Source organism: Ammospiza nelsoni, chromosome 2 (assembly GCF_027579445.1).
Source record: "Ammospiza nelsoni isolate bAmmNel1 chromosome 2, bAmmNel1.pri, whole genome shotgun sequence".
NCBI lineage: Eukaryota > Metazoa > Chordata > Aves > Passeriformes > Passerellidae > Ammospiza > Ammospiza nelsoni.
In genome coordinates this window covers 78,592,392-78,614,881 of record NC_080634.1, presented here as the reverse complement: position 1 = coordinate 78,614,881, position 22,490 = coordinate 78,592,392, and the positions used below count along the sequence as shown (strand labels likewise).

Below are 22,490 nucleotides of genomic sequence, written 5' to 3'. Positions count from 1 at the left end.
CCCTGTCCCGTCCTCACCATAGAGGGCAAAGGTCTTTTATGTAAACTACATCTAACACTTGTGGCAGCCAGTGGGCACCACTCCCAAGACTTCCAGGGGGATCTTATATAATCCCTGTCACCCATTCCTCCCCCTCCTCTCTGCTTCCTTCTCCAGGTTGAGAAGTGCTTTTTAGAAACTCTGTTTTTACAGAGAGGAAAACAGAAGCATACAGAAATTGAGGCTCACCCAGGGACGTAGTGGTTCAGTAGCAAATAAAGTATATGCATATAAAGTTCTGGCAAGAACCTGATGGAGTTGTTTGCTGTATATACTATGCTGTGGCCTCTCCAGAGGAAAGCCACAGAGTCAAAACTTGTGCATTTTTCAATGACAAGGATGTTTCTCCAGAGGGTTTTCATATCAGTGCAATACCTCTTTGAAATGGAAACTCTTTATGCAAGCAGAACTTGATCTAGTAATTAAAAACTGTCATTCAAATAGGAAGTTTTTGATGAGAGAATCATGGGAAGAGATTTGATTTATTTATGGGAAAACCTGTTGTGGTTACATTCTGAAATGACTAATATGCAGGGTAACAATACAATGCACTTCACAGCCAGACCTGAGTTGTTTTTTCTGGTCAATAGAAAATGACTTCCCACGTCTTTCCGGTGCGCCTCCCTCATTCGGTTATTCTCATTTTTCTGATGTTGTGTTTGCCATGGTGGAACATCTGGGCCTCATAAATCAGGAACTGTGTTTCCTGTGCTGTAGATGTCTAACTTCAGCAGAGCAATCAGTCCACCAAGAGTAAGTATAAACATCTTGGAATCAAAGAGAGAGAGGGAGATCTGGGCGGTGTGGTGTGTGGTAAAAGGCCGTCACCTACAGCTATATAGAAAATGCTGAGCAGCAGACAAGGTCTGAGCCCTTGTCTCTCTCTGGAGTTCTGATACCTGACCCAGTAGTGCAAATTATTATCCTTCATCCATCCAAGTGGAGATGAGACAGGGGTGATAGACATCTAAGTGAATATGGTGGTGATGGTCATACTGCCCTTTCTTCCTTACCATGGGGATGACAGCATTCTTCCAGAAAGTGCAGAAATCTGTGCTCTGTCTAAAGAGGTCTGGTTGCAATGGTCCCCATTCCCCAAAAAGTGTCGTGTGCTCCGTGTACCCAGGGCAGCCAGTTTAAGCCCTTCCTTTGCTCTTCCTTGCATTTCCCTTGCCAGAAGAGCAAGAGTCATCAGAGGATAGCAAAAGGGAGCCTGAATCTGCAGCCCAGTGAGAGGCAGAGCTCTTGTAGCAGTGGGGAGGCCCCATCTGTCCTGCTGATACCTTCATGTGGGCTTTCACTGCAGTGGCCCAGCTTCAGATGGAGATATGGAGAACACAGGAAAGTAGTGGTGGTACACTTAAATTAGTAATACTGAGTTAGTCGGAAAAGCTATGGTCTGTTGACTCTTCTTTAGGTGGCTTTCTTTTCCACTTATTTAAATATCACTGCTGGAAAATGAATGTGTTTCACAGCAAATCTCAACATTCTGCTTAGGGGGTATTATCTTAAGTCACTAGACACAGAACATGCAATCCTGGCTGTAGAACAGTTCTTTTTGAAAGCTGTGTCCCACCATTGGTGTTGACTCTCTGGCTTCAGTGTGTCTGTGTCAGAGTGTTTCCTTGCTGGAGAACTGCCGCGCTGTCAGACACTGGCCCTCAAGTGCTTGGGATGTCTAAGAAAGGTCAATTGATGAGACAATAAATATTGCTGGAGCCTGGGATGATAGAATGTGAAAATTTATGAAAATAAGAATTTTATGACTTCCTTCAAAATTCCAAAGCAGAACAACTGGATGGGTATAAAATTGGTATTTTTTTTCATTCTGTAACAGAAAGGTGGAAGTGGATTTGACCTTCTGTGAGCCCAGTATCTGGAGTGTGGTGAAATATTACTGCATATTATGCTTGTGCTATTGAAGTCTGTTCTGTTAAAGAATGTAAAAGGAGCTTAATGGATTATAGTAGCTAGAATAGATGCCAGAATTTTGCAACTAAGCATCTAATTCTTCATAAAAACCTTAAAGTACCTTGTAGGTCTGAATCTAGTAATCTGCAGTAAAATTGCTACATTCATACTGGTGCACCTGCTGTCATTATTCAGAAGGAACAAACACTAATAAAGCTCCTTTTTTGACTCAACCTCTTTCTTGAAAATATGGACTAAGGAATATTAGAACTAAATTAGTTCTTGTTTTTATTCAACCTAAGAAAGATTCCCACTGAGTTCTGGGACCAAAGTCTGTTGAGTAAGGAAATGTGAAGACAATAATATGAAGGGTGCTCATAGAAGGGGACCTGCATGGAGAGCAGAGGGCCTGGAAACCATTAGGTTTCTCCTTTCTTTTGTTAACTCAAGACTTCCAGAGTTTCTGTAAGAGCTACAAATTTAGCAAATAATTTTTCAGAAATGGTCAGTTTTGATTCTGAACAACACAAAGGCAGGTTCCAGTGCTCCCAGGTCTTCTGAAACTGGGTTGATGTTTACCAAACCAGAAGAGAAAGCAAAATCCTCCCTTTTTCTTTCTTGGAAGTTAGTGAATTCCACAAATATGAGCAGTGAAGATGTTGCTTTCAAAGCTGAGTAATATATGCATCTTTACCATTAAAAGAAGATTCTATATTGGTGTTTAGGCCAGGTTTTGCATGAGATACTGAGCTATGTGCCATGGTCCTGTATCAGAGCGGGTCTTGTCAGCTGGAGTGTCTGTGACAGTTGTTAATGTCACACCTGGCCTATCTGCCTCTAAAATCAGTCATAATCCCAAAGACCTTGAAAATACACTAGAATTCTTGATTCTCTCTGCCAGTTTTAAGCCACACTTCTCTAAAACATTGGCATCTTTAGTTCTTAAAAGCTGCTCCCATTTCAAGAGGGCTGCCCAACAAGATTCTTCTTTTGCCTAAATAAAAAAAGTAATTATTGAGGCAGTACTTCACATTCAAACAAAGAATTTGAATTTTAATTTCTGCAGGAAGTGAAGCCAATGTTTGATGAACTTTGATCTCTCAGTCTGTCAGGCATTTGTGTGTGAATGTGTTTCCATCAGTGTAAGAACAGGATGGTCGTATCATGTTTCTTTAAAGACAATGATATGGAATCTAGACTGTACTAGAAATACTAACACATCTTTAGAGAATGATTTTTGCTTGCTGAGAAATACTGTATTACTGTTTAAAAGCAAATTAGCACAGGTCATGCTGGTGGCTGGTGCCCTGAGCAGAGAGTTTCTGATAAGGTGAAACTCTGTGCATGGCAGCTGAGCCACAAGTTCATTGTCATCAGAAACTGATAAAACCAGGAGACATGCTCAGTCATCTGCAACAATATTCCTTAACCTCTTGAAAAGTATAATATCCTTGTAGCTTATCTCCCCTTCTAAGACCCTCAAAAGCCTTATTGAAGAGTGGGATTTTTTAAACTGAAGTATATCATATATCACTTCAGGGCCACATTTGAGCCATTCTGCAATCCCAGTTGAGAAATGTGGCTTTGCACAGTGGTGGAAGCAGTCATTACTGATTGACCAAGGGGGAGGTTTGTCAGGATGCAGGTGTTCTTGTCAGCTGCTGGTAAGCACTGGCACGAGGCATGTTCAACCCTCTGAAGCAAGGATTGGACTTACACTGGTATATCAGATGTTTGCAGGTGAGGAAACTGCCATACAAGAGACGTCTGCAGTGTGTCGTTAACAGAGTTCTTCAGTGAGACACAGAAGGAGTTAATATCGAGGGATCATCACTAGAATAAGTCTCATTACTACTACATATGTCATTGGTATTTTTCCCCATGACATTCCATCCAGCTTGCAGTGGCACGCCATCAGTTGGAGGAAAATAAGGTAGATTTTTTAAAAATTTAAAAATTTAGATTTTTTTCAATTGCAAAGAACCTAAAGAGAACCTGTGTGAACCAATTTACCAGGCAGTGCTGCATGCTCAATTTCCCCTAAGTGGCAGCCAAAGAATAATTTCAGTTTAGAGAAACCCACTTTTTCTGATTACAGAACAAGATGTCTAAAGTTGCCTTTTCTGTGAAGCAGGGGATAGAAGGGGTACGTGTCAAATCCTAATGACCAGTGGCAATTCTGGCATTGTTACAGCAAAGTTAAACTCTGCTGAGGTGAGTTATTTGGAAAATCTGAAAATAATAATTCAGATTATAAGAAGGTGAATTCCCAGGTCTACTCTGTTCTGTTAATGTACATGATGCATGAAAAATGCATTATTTGACACCAAATTTGTCTGGAGTTACTGGTAGAATAATCTGTATAGGAGCCCTGAAGGAGCATGGGGAACGCTTTGAATAAACATGAAGGCTTAAGAAAAATCAAAACAAAAAGCCCAAAAAAATAACCAACCAAAGCTCCACCACCAAAAAAAAAAAAAAAAAGGAAAGAAAAGAGAAAAGAAAAGAGAAAAGAACCATTTAAAATGGTTTCTGAGTTATATTTGCAGCCTTCTGAATGTGCTTCAATGTTCACAAACATGTTTAGATAGGTTGATATTTATAAATGATTCCTCAGAGAAGTATGTGCATGTTTCTGATCTGTTTTGACAAACCATGATGAGACAGAAGAGACAGAACATGCTTGCATCTGAACTTAATGCCAACTGGAGTACAGGCTGTTGACTCTTTCCCACAAAGCTATGTATTGTCTTGGGTGAATATATTTCTTATATGATGTAACCAGAAGCATCTCCTGAATATTCTCCTCTTCCCAGGACTTTATTGAAGATCATCTTGATGTATGCTCTCTGAGGAAAACATTGTTCAAAGTTGTACTCCTAGCAGAGTTTTGAACTTTAATAATGATTTTTTTGTTTGGTGATGTCTTCTCCAAGTCTAAATTAAATCAGATGTATTCCCAAGGAGATAATTTCCCTGAATTATTTTCCTTTTGAATAGGAAATAAAAACATTTATGATCAACTTTTAAATGTCCCATTTCCCCTCTAGCTTAATGGTGAATATGAACGTGAATAAGAATACTAGTCATTCCTCAATAATAATTGAAATAAATTCCCATGCCCCCCTCCTCTGTTGCTGAACACTTCCAACCTTGGATTGTTTTTTTCCTCAGAATGTTTTATAACTATTGTTCTCTTGGTTTGTCTGCTTTTGTTGCTGAAAGTTAGAAAACACAGAATTTAGAACTTTGTTTTTTGTGTCTGTGGAGAGCTGTAAGTACATGGTGGTTGTTACAGTGTTTTAGAAGACTCTTGTTCTTACTCTCTCTGTGGCCAATGACACTTCTTTCACATATATTAATCTACAAAGAAGATTGTAAAATTCACTTACAGAATGAGTGTTGGCTTCTGCAAGCTGAAGCAAAATGTAGCGCTCAAATCTTACCCAAATTTAGTTCAGCAACATTTTTGTGGCATAGGCAAATACTCCTGTGCTAGTTAGAGTTAACATAAACACATTTAAATGGCTAATAATCTTCTCATGTTTGATATTGCAGGTCAAGATCAAACACTTCTTTTCTGTTTCTCTGTCCTTCCCTGTCATATTTAGTCATCCCCTTTCTGTGTTATTCTGTGCCCTGAAATTCAAACAAAGTGCTGTTCCAAACTATGTTGTCTTCCACCAATATGGTTCTTAATGTTCTGGAAAGATCACAACTCAGATGAGCAGTCACTGCCCCAGACTATTTAACCAGGATGGAACATTAGGTGAAATAGAATTAGATGGCATGTGAGGATTTTACTCAAGAGTGATACATCATCTGAGCCCTGTTTGAACTTAAATGTCTCTGTATTGCTGCTTGAGTAATGCTAATTTGGATAGCTATAAGTGAAGATGTTTTCACCATTCTCAGGGAGGTGAGCAAATTCCATTGAACAGCAATTTTCCTGCATGTTTTCTTTTGTATGATTGCAGCCAATTTTGTAAATTTTGTACTGTTGGAATTACTCTTTCATATGAGAAAATCCTGTTGAAGCCATAAAGGTGGTACTGCAAAGGCAAGAACAGTGCAGGCAAGGTAAAAGAAGCTGCCGGTGCAAGAGGGTGGAGAATCTGGCCCTGGTTTACATATGACCACTTTGGGTTTATATAACTCTTTTGTGTTTGTTTTTATTTCACTCTGGGCTGTCTAAGTATTTCACAGGCAGTTAGCTCCCACAGAATGATCAAGTCTTTATTTCATGTATTTTACGAAGATTCATGGTGAGGAGCTGAAAAGTTGAGTGATTTGCACAAAACCCCTCTCTCAATATCTGCACTGCAGTCTGTGATGAAATTCAAGTCTGATTCAGAGTCAAGTGCTCCTGTGTGTGTCCTCCACAATCTCCCTGTGATCTGATTTCGCCAGCTACAAGCTTCTCTGGTTCTCCTGTATCGAGTTCCACTGGTACAACTGCCTTGGGATGCATCTGGGTTCGATTCTCTTGTATTGTGCAGTGATAAGCGTTGCGAGTTGATCGGAAAATATGTGGCTGGTAAACACCAGATTCCACCTTTCCTGAATGATTAGCTGGCTTTTTGAAGTCCTAATGATTTTAATTTGGCTTGGAGTCAGTGAGTAAGAGTATGCAAAGCCTTAGCCAAAGTACCTATTTATTTATGTAAATCTTATCAGCACACATTTCTTCAAAGAAGAGTACCTATCTCTTTGTCTAAGTGCTTTTTAATAAATATATAAATATATATATGTATAACTACCAAGTAAACCAGCCTAAATTTTCTCTATTGTCTCGTGGATGACAGCACTTAGTAGAAAGTGGTTTTCCGTGGTGAACAGGGTTTATAGTGTTCCTGACTTGTAGGAATGATATTGTCTGTTTGGTTTCATTCTTCATTTTTCATTTCAGATTTTTTTTTTAAAGTAACACAGCTTATTTTTCTATGGCTGTTCTGTTTATCTTTATAACCAAGTTTGGGTTCTGTTCCCAAAGAAAGGCTATGAGTAGGTTAATGATTTGTTTAAAATGTGGATGGAGTTTCTCTGGACAGAAATCGCTCACTCTCTCTGTTCATCTTCTGGACTTGACTGTTTAAAACTTGGCAAGAAAGAATAATTTTTTCCCTTTCCCCAGGTTCTCTGCAGGGGAAAGATTGTCTGTGCTTGTGGTTGTTTCAGGTATTTGCAAAACGAATGTTAAAATTGCAATACTACAGTAATATAATTTTTTAAAACCCTCTACTTGTCTATTGCAGTTCTTTACTAGTAAGAGACGCATGTAATGAAGATGCTTTTTGTTTCCTTTCTTAAGGAGTGCTTGCATAATATAGTGCTATGCTGAGAAAAGCTTTACTTAAAGGCGACAGAGATGCACAGTGCTGTGGCACCCTGATTTAAATGTTGAATTGTATATGATAATTTATTGCATTTTTAAGGAAGCTGTCCCTAACTGTGACTTAAAACTGTGGCTTAAAAATGGTTGTGATAAAAATTATATTTATAATTAATCATTAAATGTTTAGAGTAAATTGGATAGGATTAAGTACATGGAAAAGTCAGCATGTGTGCAATTATAGTACGTGAAATACTCCATGTATTAAATGACTGTATGTTGTGCTGCGCAATATTACTAGTATTTAAGATTTTTCTGTGAGCACTTTCTTCAGCTGCAATTCCAAACCATACTGGGAATAACTTGCAAAGAAAATTCATAATATAGGCTGGGTTCTCTAAGTTAAGAGCTTTTGAAAATAGCAAATATCTTCTTGTAGGTTTCTGTGCATACAGTTTATAAAATTAGATGTAAATATGCTGCTGTTTGTTGTCTGAGTTATTTTCCATTCAAATGCTCTGCGCTTAATTGAACCGGAAGGGAAGGGAAGGAGTGGGTCCTTTTTCCTTGGTGCTGGGTCTCTGGTGTCAAACAAGTTGACAGTGATCTTGGCACTGCAGGATTTTCACACTGGTGCAGGCAAAGGAGTCAGCTCAGCTGTGCCCCTTCCCTGTGGGCTTTGTCATTTATTGGGGTCCAGGCTGCCTGGAGATCTGCCAGGCCCTTGGCCATGAGGATGTTTGGTTCTCTGGAGCTGCACAGGCAAAGGACATGTTTGAAAGTTTCCTCAAAGGACTCTGAATTTATCTGCAGGCTTGTTGGAGGTTCTTCTTTCAAACAGAAGTTTGCACGCTATTTTTGTTACTTTGGAAGTTGTCCTCACAATACCTTTTATTAATTTCTTTTCTGAAATCAACAGCTCCATTTCTTTCGATCTTTCTTTTTTTTCTCACAAGTATGTACACCACAATTATGGCTTGAGTTATGAGTCCTTGAAGTCCTTTTGTTGTGGCAATATCTTTGTCAATAGCACGCCTGTGCATTCAGTTTTTTTTTATTTATATAAGAGCAAAAATATTTTCTGAATTGTTTTCTCACATGAATTCTTTCCTTTTTTTTTAAAGCTCCATTACTCCTACTCATGGTGTAAAGTACTGAACTTGTAGACTACTTGTAGACTACTACTTGTAGACTACTTGTAGACTACTACTACCAAATCTCTTTCTTGAGTCAATACCATTAATTTATAGGCCAGTTAAGTATTTGAGTGCATTGCATTTGTCAATATTGGCTTTTCCCTGCTATTGTGTTTCTCATTCTCTTAGGTTAATTAGGTATGTCTGGACCCCTGGTCTATTCTTATCTGCACATTTTTGTGTCATTTACAGGTTTGTCACTTCTCTGACACCTCCTTTTTCTGATGTTTAACATAAGTAGCTACCACCTATGGCAGAACAATATGCTTCCCACCAGTTCCTACCTGTTCAGTTTTCTACAAAGAAAGCTGCACTGTTCAATTCAAATCTCTTGTTTTCTGTCCAGGTTTTTGAAAAGCTTTGTTCTTTGTAGCATGGTTATTTAGTTACACCAGGTATCTTTCTGGAAATCCACATAAACCATTTTTCCTTTAGTTTTCTTCTGGTACATTAAAAATTGTATCAGATTTGTGATTGCTAAAACTGTGGAGAATTAATTCTACCTGTGCTCTATGTGTCTTCTTTTGTTTTAGAGGCTGTTTCAAATTATTTGGTGTCTTACATCAAAATATATATGCTAGTCTAAAATTTCCTTGAATTAATCCTGTAAAGGCTTTTTAAAATCTAAATTCAATGTTTGCTGCCATGCAGTCCTTAAATGAAGTCACTAGTCTGAGAACAGTTTCATAGAGGTTTAATCAGCATATTCTTAATATTTTCCTATATTTTTGACTGTGTATATTCTCTGTGGATTATTGACTTCATGCTTATTTAATTTCTCTGTTGTTCTTTCTTTCTTCCTTCCTTCCTCTCTTTTTGAGTACATGTGTCCATGGTGGTATCTGATCTTTTCTTTACGTGGAAAGAATAGGGTCAGGTTTAAATATCTTTCTAATCCATAGTTGGCAAAAACTGATGCAAGAAATTGTTTATCTTTTCAGCAACACCCTCATTTTCTTTAATTACACCTTCATCTCTAATTCAAAAGACCTACTTATTCTCCCTTAACCGTCTTGGTGGTTATTGCGTGGTTTTTACCCACAGCTGTTTACTTCAGAGCCCATTTTGGACCTCTTTGTTTCCTTTTTACACAATGAATCTTATAATCTGCTTTGTTGGCTGCACAAACATTGTGTTTCCATATTCTGCATAACTTCATGTTGGATTCCTGTAGGTGGAATGGCTGTAAGGCACTCTAAAATTGTACAGCAAGTCTGTAAACTGAGAAAGTGCTATACTAGTTTGAAGAGGACAGAATTCATTTTCAGGGTACAAAATTCATCTTAGCACTAAAAATGCATACATTTCCCCCTTGCCTGTAGTCGCCTACATTTGGTTTCTAGTCTCTAACATTTAGTTTTTAATTTTTTTATGTTAATACATTGGTTTCTGCTGATTTAACAGGTTTTAGATGCAGGAAGACTGAAAGAATACGGTGAGCCTTACATTTTGCTGCAAGAACAAGACAGCTTGTTTTACAAAATGGTGCAACAAGTGGGCAAGACTGAAGCGGCTGCTCTGATGGAAACAGCAAAACGGGTAATTTTAGAAGAAGAGATAATTAAGTTTGTCTCTGCAGTTTGTTTATCTCAAGTTAGCATATTCAGTGTTGCAGTAAGCCTTCCACTAAAGGATCTGTCAGTTTTGCAAGGCAAAGCCATAATTTTCAGTGGGATATACACAGACTTCCAAATGATACATGTATTTATATACGCCAAGTTGAAAGACTGGATTTCTTGCTTCCTTTTGTGTGTACACAAAACAGTAAGTGTAAATAATATAGGACCTACTCACTTGTGCTGGACATTGATCTTAACTCGCCGTGAAAAACACGTTAGGGCTGCAGAATCAAACATTTATATGTCTCTATTTTTAAAGGGTGCATCAGATTTTAGTTGGGGCTCAGTGCCTGTGACCACGCTGTGGTCCCTGAGGGTTTGATAACATTCCTTCTGTTGTGCCTTCCCTTACTTCTTTCTGGTACCCTGGCTCTCTGTTCTGCACCAAAAATGAGCAGGGCTCAGCTAAGAAACAGCTGTTGAACGTTTTGTCACCTCCTTGCTCCTGCAAGGCTCTGTGCCTGATTTCAAACTGTTCAAATCTTACTCAGAGTACAGAATTATTAATGTAATTGTGAGCATTCCTCTGGCAATCAAAGTGTTTAAGAGACATCAATGGATTCGTTTTCACAATATGCCTGTGAGGCGAGCCTATATCATCTCCAGTTCTCAGATGGAAAGCTGAAGCAGAGATAAGATAAAAAAGAATGACCTGTGATTGAGGATCTCTTTGACTAGTTTTGGCTTGCTTTCTTTTTTCTTCATAATTTACCACACAGGACGTCCAGGGCAAGACTTAATTCCCTCAGTGCCAGCAAAGTTTCAGCATTGCTCCAGCTGAGACTGGCAGTGCTCAGTTTGGCAGCAGCTTGCTTGGAACCCATGTAACTGTGCTTTCAGCATGTGAGTAAGGCACTGGTAACCTAAGAGAGCCTTTTACAGGAGAGAGGCAAAGCTCTTTAGCCTTTATGCTTTCCTTTCCTCAAGTTGCTGGATGTGTGGAGCAGAGCTAGAGGAACACAAAGTCTAAATTGTTACCTGGGAAAACAAAAGACCAGTAGACAGGGAACAACACACAAAGACAGGAAACAAAATGGCAGGTGTTTGACTATTTTCCAGTAAAAAATAGATGCATTTCCAGCAAGTTGAAAAAAACAATGAAAAGTAGTGCAGTCATGGAGGCTGTATGCTCATGTCTGGATGCTATATTACTGGACTTCTTGAAGATCAGGGAAGAGATTTCTGTGTCTGTTCATATTCTCAGATTTTATTTTTTAAAGGGTTTTTCAAGTAAAGCACTGTAGCTAAGAGCATACACCATAAATTCTTGTGTGGTACAAATTGCAAAACTGAGGAAAGAACTTTTGTCTTGAACTAAGCTGTGCTACAAGTTCTGCTATCCTCTTCCATTGCTGCAGTGTAGCTTCATTTATTTTCTTATTAGAAGGGAATGGGTTAGCCATGTTTTCTGCGGTATGTGCATGACAATCTGAAGGTTATATAAATGATATTTAAACGGATAGCTTCAAATTCGTGTTACCATTGTTTGTCTGTAAAGTGAAGGCCAGCTTCCTAAGGCTTGTTCCTTGGAAAGACAAGAGGTGAGGCTGTCCAGCTGTCATCTGTAGAAATTTAGTTATGTCATGCTGTCATTCCTTCCTTCTCTGGAGCCCTCCCCAATTGCACAATTGCATTCAAAGATGATTCAAAATGTATAAAAATAATTGCCTGATGTTACTTGCCCATATAGTCATCTGCAGTTACCACATCAATGTTACGTGATTTTGTACAGGAAGGGAAGAGATCCAGGAACCAGTCTCTGCTGAAATGTGGTTTGATGAAAAAGTTTGCTAACTCCCAGGCTAGAAGGCAGATACAAGCTTTAGCATCTGCCAAGAATGCAAAGCATGGTGCTTATCCACACTCGGACCAAAAATATGGGAATCAAGAGACTGTATCTCCAGTCAGCAGCTACCCAGAAGCAGAGTTACAGCTCCTTCTGTTTGAAGGACTTGGACAATTCAGGGGTTTTGTTATTGCTGTCCCTTGTGCTTCATGCATACTTGCAGAGAAGTCGCTTAGTCAGAAGAGCTGATTCCAATGGCTTTTCTTTTTACACTACTGAGCCTGCTGCATGTATTGCTGTTGGTTTCCCACATTCCTACTGTGGTTACTAATAACATTTTTTGTTTTTATGAAGAACAGCTTTCTTTCTGTTTTTGGAAAACAGCATGCTGCACATGAAAAGAAATGGTGATATGACATACATACATACTTTTCAAAAAGCATTGCAGTGGGTTGCTAAGAAAAATGGTTTGGAATGTGGGAATGCTTTGGTAAGGATTATTTGATTTATTGGATTTTGGACCTGAATCTTGATTCATTTCAGTTTGGACCTGTACAATACGAACTTGTACCAAGATGATCTTTCAGTAACCTGAAACTTCAAATGCATTTTTTGGAAAAGTACTGCTTTTGCATATATCCTTTAAGTGCAAATTAAGAGGTAGTACACATCTTAAATTGGGAAGACTAACTTGGACATATTTAAGAAACATAATTTTTAAAAAAAAATCTCATGGGCCTCTTAGTGAAGCATTGCAAGACTGAGCTATTGCTGGAATCTTAGCTCAGATTTCCAGATTGATCCAGTTGCTATTGTATGGCTCGCTTGGTATCCCCATTTTTTGTCCAAATGTCAAAGAGAACAACACAGGCACAACTCAAATTGGATACTGCTGAGTGTGCATTAAACAGCCCATGAGCCTGATAGCAACTGAGTTATGCTTGACATCGTGAGACTGTTTTTATCTTTTCTCAGTTTACAAGAAGCTGCTAGGAGAAAATCCTGTGGGAAAGAGAAATAATCGTCAAGCAGTGAAAAAAGGAAAAAAATAAAAGTGCTCAATTATTCAGATAAACAGAAGTTGGTGTATTCTCCCTGCTCTTGGCAGTGTTGAGAGAGGCTTTTCTGCAAGCTTTGGTGGCATCAGGATAGGGATGGGTTTCTGTCAGTCAGGTTTCAGTACTCTGAGGGAAAAATAAGAGTTGTTTTATTTTACTTTAAAGCTATGACAGATGTGTAAATATTAAAATACTAGGTGTTATCTCACCTCAGTGATTACTTTTAAAAAGGTTGCAGCTCTGTTGGCACTGGAAGAAACTTGTATAAAGACTTGGGCATTTAATATCTTGAGGGATTGGGCTCAGGGGAAGAATTGCAATGAGACAGTTGAAAAGCAGCTGCCATTTCATTACATCTCTAGTAATGTGCCAAGGTTTTCTGTTAGCTTTCCATTAAAAAAAAATCACATTCAAAAGCTGCATTAAAAGTATGCCAAAGTTTTGTGTTTTAAAGCAGGAACGGGGTGGGAATACTGAGGCTGCTGTCTGCAGCCCGTGTGCAGTCAGCAGCCTCATTAACTTCCCTCTGTTGCATCCGATTGTGACTGGTTACTGAGGAGTGTCTCTTAACAGGACTCCCAATTCTTCTGTTGATTCAAATCAGACTTTAATATTCTTTGAAACTTGTGAAAATGCATATTAGTGCACAAGAGTGAGTGCACAAAAGATGACAGGGACATTTTTGTAGAATGACTATTTCTTTTTTATCCCATGTGTCTTATACGTATATTCATGTATATGAAAAGGACGTTATTATCAAACAAACTGAACTTTGTTGACAAGACTCTTAAATATAAATTGCAGAAATGTTTCATAAGCTGTACTCAAAGCAGTCTATGAGACCTAACTCGTGACACGTGTCAGCTTCAGAAAGATAGTGTATTTTCTGTTTTTAAAGACTCAAACAAAACTTTTCACATTCTTCTTTGAAAAAAAAATTGCATTTGAAGTCCTTTTTCACCCAACACATTTTTAGATAAGAGCACACAAGTCTTGACATTATTTCATTTTGTTATGCGCATCTGTCAAGGAACAGAGATATGATACAGCTGCTAAAAACTGATGATTGTGGAACAGTGAAACTTGACAGCATTTCATTTCCTTTATGTTCTGATTATACATTTATCAGGAAACCTGTATCTCTTCTAGTTGAGCTAGAAATTGGTAGAATTCAGGAACTCAAAGGCTTGGCAAAGAACTGTCCTATTATTTGGTATCATCTTACGTTTTAGAGAAGTTGCTTGGTTGAGTCATTGTTAAAGCTTTTGCTTCTTCTTTCATTATTATGGTTCACTATCCAGAGATCACATTTCTATAGGCCCTATAACTGCTCTGCAGCACAAATTAAAGGCTGGGATATTTCATACATATACTTCGAAGTTTCAATGGTTGTCAATCACAGTTTGTAAAATATAGGGATTACAACCTGATTTTAACATCCAAATCCATTGTGTTCATTTTATGTGTGAAAATGAGAAACCCTTGTGCAGACGCAAGATTTCACAGCTTCTTTGTCATCCTGTTTTTAATTTATCTCCATGTTTTGAGCTAGTGAAATTATTTTACTTATCAGTTTAATGTAAAGTGATAAAACATATCTATTCATCTGAATTAACAAAAATTTGAGGGATCGACAGGTTGTGTGAGATTTCTCACACATTTTGTTTTAGTGTAAGTTCATATAGTAATTTTACTAATTTTTCAGTGACATACATTAACTGAATGCCACTAACCTGAAGTTCCTGTTGTGGTTCCTTGAGGATATGTATTTATCTCTACTATATTTATCTCCAGAAATATTGTTTGAAGCTAAATGGACTTTGGTACATAATTACTCATAGAATCTAATATTTTTCCTAGGTATACTTCAGTAAGAACTACCCAGAAGTTGTTCAGAATGGTCAGCTTGCCACAGACTCCTCCTTGGATCCTTCCTCAGGATTATGCATAACTGAAACTGCACTGTGATTCCTCATTGCCTTAACTGTTCTCTGCAGAATGTAAACCTGAGATCATCTAAACTTGGTGTCAACGGGAGAGGAAAGGGAGGGGGGCAATTCTTTGCACTGGACATCCTTCCTATTTAATACTGAGAAGAAAATTTGTATTGTCCCTGTTTCTTTCATTTCAGTGCAATATGTTTTTCTTTCCAGCTAATTATGTTTGTATTGCTAAGGAAATTAGGCAGATTCAGTTTTTATTTGAAAGTTATGTGGTAGAGATCTCTTTTATTTAAACAGGTGCAGGACACCTAACAGGTCTAGTGTGCATATTTGGAGCTTAGTAAAATAATGGGAATGTGTCCTTCTTTTTTCTTCTAGAATTATTTTGAGAGCAAGCAAAACCAAATTTTTCTCAGTGTCTCTTTAGCATGACAGCTCTGTCTGAACAGCAGATTTGGTAGTGTGCAACTCACTTGACTAGAGAAACTGTCTTTCTACCTGTCACAAGTACCTATGCAGGCTGGTAGGAAAAAAACTTGAAGAAGCCAAAAACACTTTTTCATTTTGATAGAAAAGTACTATATACTTTTTTTTAATAAACAGTTCAAATAATGCTGTTCAAGATGAATGTAAATATTAGTTTTATTTTGCTAAAATCCAAATGCTGAAAAATCAGTCTCAGTCTTCTGTGCTTCAGAAGAAAATTACCACATTTGCACTGAAGAAATATTTAAATAATTTAACATACATTCCTTTTTTTACCCAGGTTATCAAAGAAAAAAAGGTATTAAAATAACTTGAGGAAATGTTTGAATGACATGTCATTTTACCTAAATACTGTGTAGTACAAAGTTATCTTCAACACAACACATTGAAATGTACACATTATTTGCATTTATTGTGCCTTAATATTTGTGCCTTCAAGCCAAAGCTGTAACTGCAGGGTACACAACAAATTCATTAGATATATGTTAAAAATACGTAACTTTAGTTTTGCATCAGGGGTTCTGTTGAACTTCAACTGTATGAAGTTACCATCCTGCCAGAATAAGTAGGAAAATACAACCTGTAGTTTCAAATGGCAGTTGCTGATAGAGAGGAATGCAGTGAGAAAGGGGTTCAATATTCATAAGTTATGTCCTGATTCGGCAAAGCACTTCAACACAAAGGCACTATTCCCATGCTTGAAAAATAAATGAAGCAAGGGCTATGCTGCTTTAGGTCTTTTCAAATCTGAAAAAATTTGAGCTATTCTTTGAGGTCCAGTAGAAAATACATCTATTCATCTTGTTGTTTAAAGGCCACAGGAGAGACTAAAAGGCAACAGATTTCTTCAGGAAATGGAAAATACTGTGCTTTTTTAAAAATACTGAAGATGCTTGCTATTACCTTTGTAATGCCGAACAAGTGTTATTTACCCAGTATTCATCCAGTGGTCTAAAAGTAAGGCAAACGCGAGTGTTTCTCATTTCAAGCAGTTCTACTAGAATGCAATTTAGTCAGATACAAAGTTACTTCTTACTGAGGAGTAAATTGAGGCCAAAGCCTGTGCCTCAGCGCAACCACTCATTTTGCACATCTTCCTGCTCGGAGCCAGCCCAATGGTGAGAGGCAGAGTCCCTGTTCCCCTGTTACAGCATCCTCCCTGCACTGGGGCTTGCTGTCCTGCTGTGAGACCCCATGAGACAGGGGGTTGTGTCTGCAGTGCCACCAGCCAGCTTTCTGAGGGACAGGGGCTTTTGGGGCTTGTGGAGCAAACATCAGGCATCAGTGTGTGCTGGTAAGATCCTCTCAACATGCTTAAAAATCATTAGGGGGAGTCACAAAATGAGATGTTTTTGCCCCTAGCCTTTTTTGTCAAGTCCTAACACTTCTCCTGCAGTGTGTAGCACCTTACACTGGAACAAGTTCCACTGAGATCCATGGAACTGAACTTCACACAGTGATGTGCAACAGGAGGCTAGTGCTACATCTGATGATAAAATACCAGCCAGCCAGGGGCAGCCACCAGCCAGTGAGCCACGTGGCACAAATGTGCTCGTGTGCAGTGCTTATGGCAGATCCTTCTGAGAGCACACCAGCCACATCCACTTTCTGTGTGGCTTGGCCTTTCTCTGAGCTGCTGCAGTCCACCTGCAGTGTCCTAGCACACAGTTATCCTGTGTGTTCCATGGCTGTTTTCTTTTTCGTTAAAGTTGTCTGAAATAAGGATAGGGCTGATCTGCAGATGAGTGAGAGTAGTGGTTGCATTGCACAGGTATGTGAAGATGTAAAGTTTAAATGTGTAAAGTCGTGTTAGATAATTCTAGGGGATTGTGTAGTGTAAAGAAAGTTCAACCTCATGGCCTTGTCCACAACTGCCTTTTTGACAAGGATCTGTGGATCCATGTCCAAACTCTGCTCAAGCTTTGCCATGGAAAACCTCATTTGAATGGTGCAAAACTCAGCTACGGTGAGCTGATCAGGAAGGCAGTGCACTTCATCGAGTTGGGAGTTTGAGCTCCTTTGTTTATCTTCTTTTTTGAGAAGTGTGAATATATTCAGAGTCTGTGTTCTACGATACGGAATTCTTATTATTGTTAAACACTTAGTTCTTATAGAAGAAGAAATGTGATGTATAATACAGAGTCTTTTAAATACTATAAGAGAATAGTAAGTTCTCCTGGCCATACATACCTTAGTTTATATTTTTTTATCAGACCCAAGGAGATCTGCACACGTAAACCAAGGGTATAATTACAGTTTTAGTTCATTTCAGCTCTGAAATGAATCTATGGTAAATTATATTTCAGAGCAGAACTCCAAAACGCTGGCTGCTGCAGACTCACTCGTATGAGACCCTGACTGATGTGGCTATCAGTCTATAAGCTAGAATTAATTTGATCCTGTAGCCTTTTGAGTGTGCACAAAAATGTTAGGTATCTCTGAAAATGCTGATTCTGCTTCTCTACGTGTTTTGGCAGGACACTACTTGCTGTAGGTATCAAATGTCAATATAAGACAAAACAAATTTCTTACAAAATCACACTCGAAACCCATAAATTGCTGAGTAGAACAACTGATAGCAAGTCATTCATGTCTGTCATTGGCATTATTTCATCTTTTTGGTTTAAAGCAATAAAAATATTTTATTCAGGAAACTGGTTTTGCTGGTATTGTTGATAGCTGTTTTGTTCAGATGTTGATTAAGACCGACTGACCCATTTCATTTTAAATGTGTAAAAAAGGTGCAGTGGACCTGAATGGCAGAACTCAAATCAGGGAAAGAAAAAGGCCTTCGTGTGGCGAAAGCCTTGGTCTGTTAAATGAATACATTATCTTTCCAACAAGGTGTTTTATGTTTCCTTACAAAGAAAAATTTAAATAGTTTTAAGCTTCCATTTTGAAAAATGTTGTGCTTTATTTGAACGTAGCAAAGCAGGTTACTCTAAGTTGCATACCTTACTGGGGATATTGGAAAAAGAACTCAGTCTCCCGAGTTATTCAAAATATTAAAATATTTCTTCACCATGAGGTGCCTTAAAGTATTCCAGAGTCTTATTTCTAATAAATATAATTTTATACAGTTATTCTGAAAATCATCAGTTAGAAAACTCATGTTTCTTAGATGTAAAAATCTAGGAACAGTGTCTACTTCTGATCCAGAGAATTGTTTTTCTTACATTTGTTTTGGTCTGTCTTTGCTCCACCCCTTCTCCAAAGACCACTGTGAGCTGACAGACCATGTTGGCATTTCCAAAGCCACAGTTTGCCAGGATAGACTATTTAATGTTTTAGTTATTTGCTTGTTTTAAGGACAAAAATTCTCTTTAGTAAACTGCACCATGTACCAGATGGGTGTAATCTTCTGTGATACCATTTGTACTGCCCTTAGGAAGAGGGAGGACTTTCTGGCCAGCCTCAATAATGGTGTTTTCTTAAGTAATGTTGATGGCCTTTTTTAGCCTTCCCAATACACATGTGAAATAAGATTGCAGAAAGAATCATCAGAAATGCTGCTCTTTTTTTTGTTGTTTAGCTGACCCTTTGAAATATCTCAAAATATTCAAAATTTGCCTCTTTTTTTTTGTTTTGGAGGAGGGAAGAAAGAATTGAAATCACTTCTTCCTTGTGATGGTGATGAGCATGACAGTTTTGCAGCAGATCTGGCTTTCTGTGTATGTTTTACACTGTGTAACAGCGTGCTGCTTTTTCATCATTTTAACTCTGGTTTTGTTTTGGTTTGGTTCTTGCCTTTGTTGTAATAATTTGATTTTGGCATTACTATGGAATGGTTTCTTTTGTGGACGTTCATGTGACAGCTGCTGTCATACAATAAAAGGCATTTCTCAGAAGCCTGTCTTAAGTCTGTTGTCACTGCAAATATGTGGCTGAAGGCAGAAGTTATGGGCTGAGCTAAATCAGGACATGTCTGACATCTCAAAACACCTCTTGGTGCCATCAGAAGCCCCAAGAGCTGAAAATGCACTTGGGGCTACAAAACACAGTAGTACATGCCAGCTTGGTTTTACCAGTTTTCTCCAGTCTGAGATCTCTCAGATCACATTACCAAGATTTTAGCTTTAATTGCTGAAAAGTATTGCAAATACATTTTAAAAAACTGTGATGGAACCACTGAGGTTGCACCAGTGCAGACTGGGTATGGTCTCTGCCCAAAGCAGCTGGCAAGCTCAGTGGGCTGGACAGTGGAAATGTGGTAGGTCAGTGGGCAGAAGTGAGGCGGTTTACAGCTTAACTCCAAAATCTGGTGTTACCTCTCAGTCCTGTGGTTCTGTCTGATGAGCTTGTTGCTTAATTTAGCAAGACACTCGGAAACTGCTTTTTCTGAAAACCATGCAGAACTCTTCCCTGTGTCTTCCAACTGTCTCAAGTACTTCACTGCTATTTTGATGCAGAATTTTTAGTGCTGGATGAATTGTGTATTTGTCAATAATCCCTCAGTGCAACAAGTTGCAGGACCTGGTACAATATGAATTGTCATCTCTTCTACCATGGAATATGCATTAAGAATTTCTCATATTTCTACCAAAAGTCTACCTCACAACCACCATGCAGCTTAGTTGCCTCTAAGTGAATTTAGCTTGGATTGTCACAGCACAAGTCGCCTGTGGGATGTGCAATATCCATCTGGAGCTATATCCTCCCAGAGCAAGCACTTGCCAAATGTGTGTGCTGCTGTGTTAATACAGAAGTTCTCTTCTAGAAGTGGAAGAGGGAGATTTGTTCCCTTGCCTGAAAGAGAGCTGCTGATAAGTAACAAAGCCAAAGATGATTTTTAGGAATCTGCTCACAAACAAGCATGAATTTCATAAACTCCATGTTTAAAGCTGGTTCATAAATTTGTAGCAGTATTAATGTACAGAGAATCAGGGCCATACTCTGATGTATGAAACCAGGTTTCCACTGTCTGCACCTTGGCACCATTTAACTCCCAAACTGGCCTGGAATCAACAGCTTCATCTGTTTTGAGATACAAAATTCCCTATGGATCTTAGCCACTGATCCAGCACATGCTGGAAAGTACAATAACTTTGAGGAGAAACTGGAGGTACTCCCACTGCCATTCAGGAGCCAAGGCACATCTGGCTTTTAAGTTGCTGTGCTCAACATGGATACTGGGATCATACTTGCTTTCTTCAAACACATGAGTTAAAAGCTGCACCAGAGCTCTTGTCCCTCTCCTGCATGGGATACCCTGGTTTTTTAGAACATACTTTTGGGCGCTGTAGGTTTTCCTTAGACTGAGTTGTTTGGATCTTCCCATCTAGTGCACAACCATAACTTAATATTGAGGATCTTTTTGATGGGAATGTTCACCGTGAGTGAATGACATGGGGCATTGTTTACACCAGGACAAAGGAGAAGCCTAGATTCAAGTCCAAGTTCCAGGGAGGATTTATGCATTTTATTTGATTGTCTGTAGAAACACCAGGAGGAGCTGGGGCTCCTACTCCATTCTGTGAACATAGCTGGGATGTTGTTGGGCAGCAGGATCCATTTGCTTATTTTCATTCCTGCTCTCTGGCCCCAGTGGGGCGGTGGCAGCCCGGCTGCAGCTGCCACCACACAGGTCTGACAGGTCTGCCCTTTGCAGTCAGGGCTCCAGCTGCTGGGCAGCTCTGCCAAGGCAAACTCTCCTCTCCTGCCTCCCCAAGGACACTGCTGCCCTGAGCGCCATCACTGCCATGTGGAGCTCTGCTCCAAGATGGGATGCTCTCTGTGCCCAGCTGTTCTGCTGCAGCTGCTGCTCCTCCAGTATACGGGCAGTGAAGTCTCCCTATAGACCAAGCTGTTCCTAGAAGCAATAAAGCTCCTAACAGACGGGCTCTGGGATACTAGCTGAAGTTTCTGCATCCACTATACCCAGAGAAAAAGCTCCCAGTTTATGCAGTGTAAATCACTGTGCTGCATCCAAGGGAATGTGTATCTTCTGCTCACAGTAACATCTGAATGTGGTGCCTGAAGTATGGCTGATGGACTGTGGTTGTGCTGGTCAGGCACATGAGATTTGCAAAGAGCTGTGGTGCTTTTTTCTTTTTTTCCCCTCTCTTTCTGCCTTTCTATTTTTCAGTTCTGGATATGCTATGAGGAATTAAAGTGAGGTGAAACAGTGAAAAATAGTTCCTTTGTTTAATTCCAGTAAGCTTTGTACCTCACAGTTCAAGCACAGATAGCAAATAAAGGAAGGAGTTATTAATTCTGTGTATTCTGAAGAAAGTCAATCTTGCTAGTGTTCATGCTAGCTGACCTTCTTTATGGAGCTCTCTGTTTTCCAGGAAAGGACCATAATTATCTTATGGCATTAAATTGAGTTGGGTGGGAAGTGCAGCCTCAGATTTATTAGTCAAAGTTTCACTGTCAACAAGAGCTTGTTCTTGAATATTACAGGCCTGGATTTTCTTTTCAATATAAGCGCCAAGCATGAATAAGACAAGTGAGAGCTGTTGAACTGTCTCTTGAAAACATTGCCAGGATAGCAAAAGAGAGGATTTCTCCCCCTCCCAGCCCAGCTGAGAGGATTTTTCCTCATTCTGTACCAGCAGGAAGGCAGCATTGTACCAAGAATATGGACCGCTCTGTGTTTTGGTTGATTTAACATGTATGCACTTTTGCAGAGTAGTGATTTCCTTGAGTGGAGTTATGCAAGTAATTCACCGTGAGTCATTCATGCAGTGAATTAAGTGCCTCTTCCCACAACCAGGTTGTCTTCTGACAATCTTTTTTTTTTTTTCTGGAATTACTCAACAAATCCTTTTGCAATTACTTTTAAGCATTCTGTGTAGATCATGCGTTTATGTATGTGGTTAATGTTTGTTGATTTTCTTGAGTCATATTCATAATACATCAGAGAAAATACTGAGTGTTTTCTCTGTATCGGTATAAATGTCCCTCCTGCAAATAAAAATTTCGTTTTCATCTGGTTTCAGGAGAGCATGTGCCTGTTCATTTCTGTGTATATTCCTCTCAAAAATACTAGATTTACCTGAATGGTGTGTCACATTATGCATACACATCAACACAGAAGGGAAGGGAATCTGCATTTTTCAAATAGTTTTATGGAAAAGTCTCTGCTGCTTTTTCTAGCAGCAAGTGATAGAGACCATCA

At 38.9% G+C, this 22,490-nt stretch overlaps 1 protein-coding gene across 1 annotated transcript in view; it reads left to right on the top strand.

Moving 5' to 3' along the window:
- Window positions 1-19,218, top strand: part of ABCC4 (ATP binding cassette subfamily C member 4) — a 141,227-nt gene extending 122,009 nt beyond the window's left edge. Inside the window, exons 30-31 of the mRNA XM_059491708.1 lie at window positions 9,883-10,017; window positions 14,802-19,218. Of these exons, the coding sequence (XP_059347691.1) occupies window positions 9,883-10,017; window positions 14,802-14,909 (243 nt within the window). The 3' untranslated portion in view covers window positions 14,910-19,218. The remainder of the gene's footprint in view (window positions 1-9,882; window positions 10,018-14,801) is intronic.
- Window positions 19,219-22,490: the final 3,272 nt, after the last annotated feature.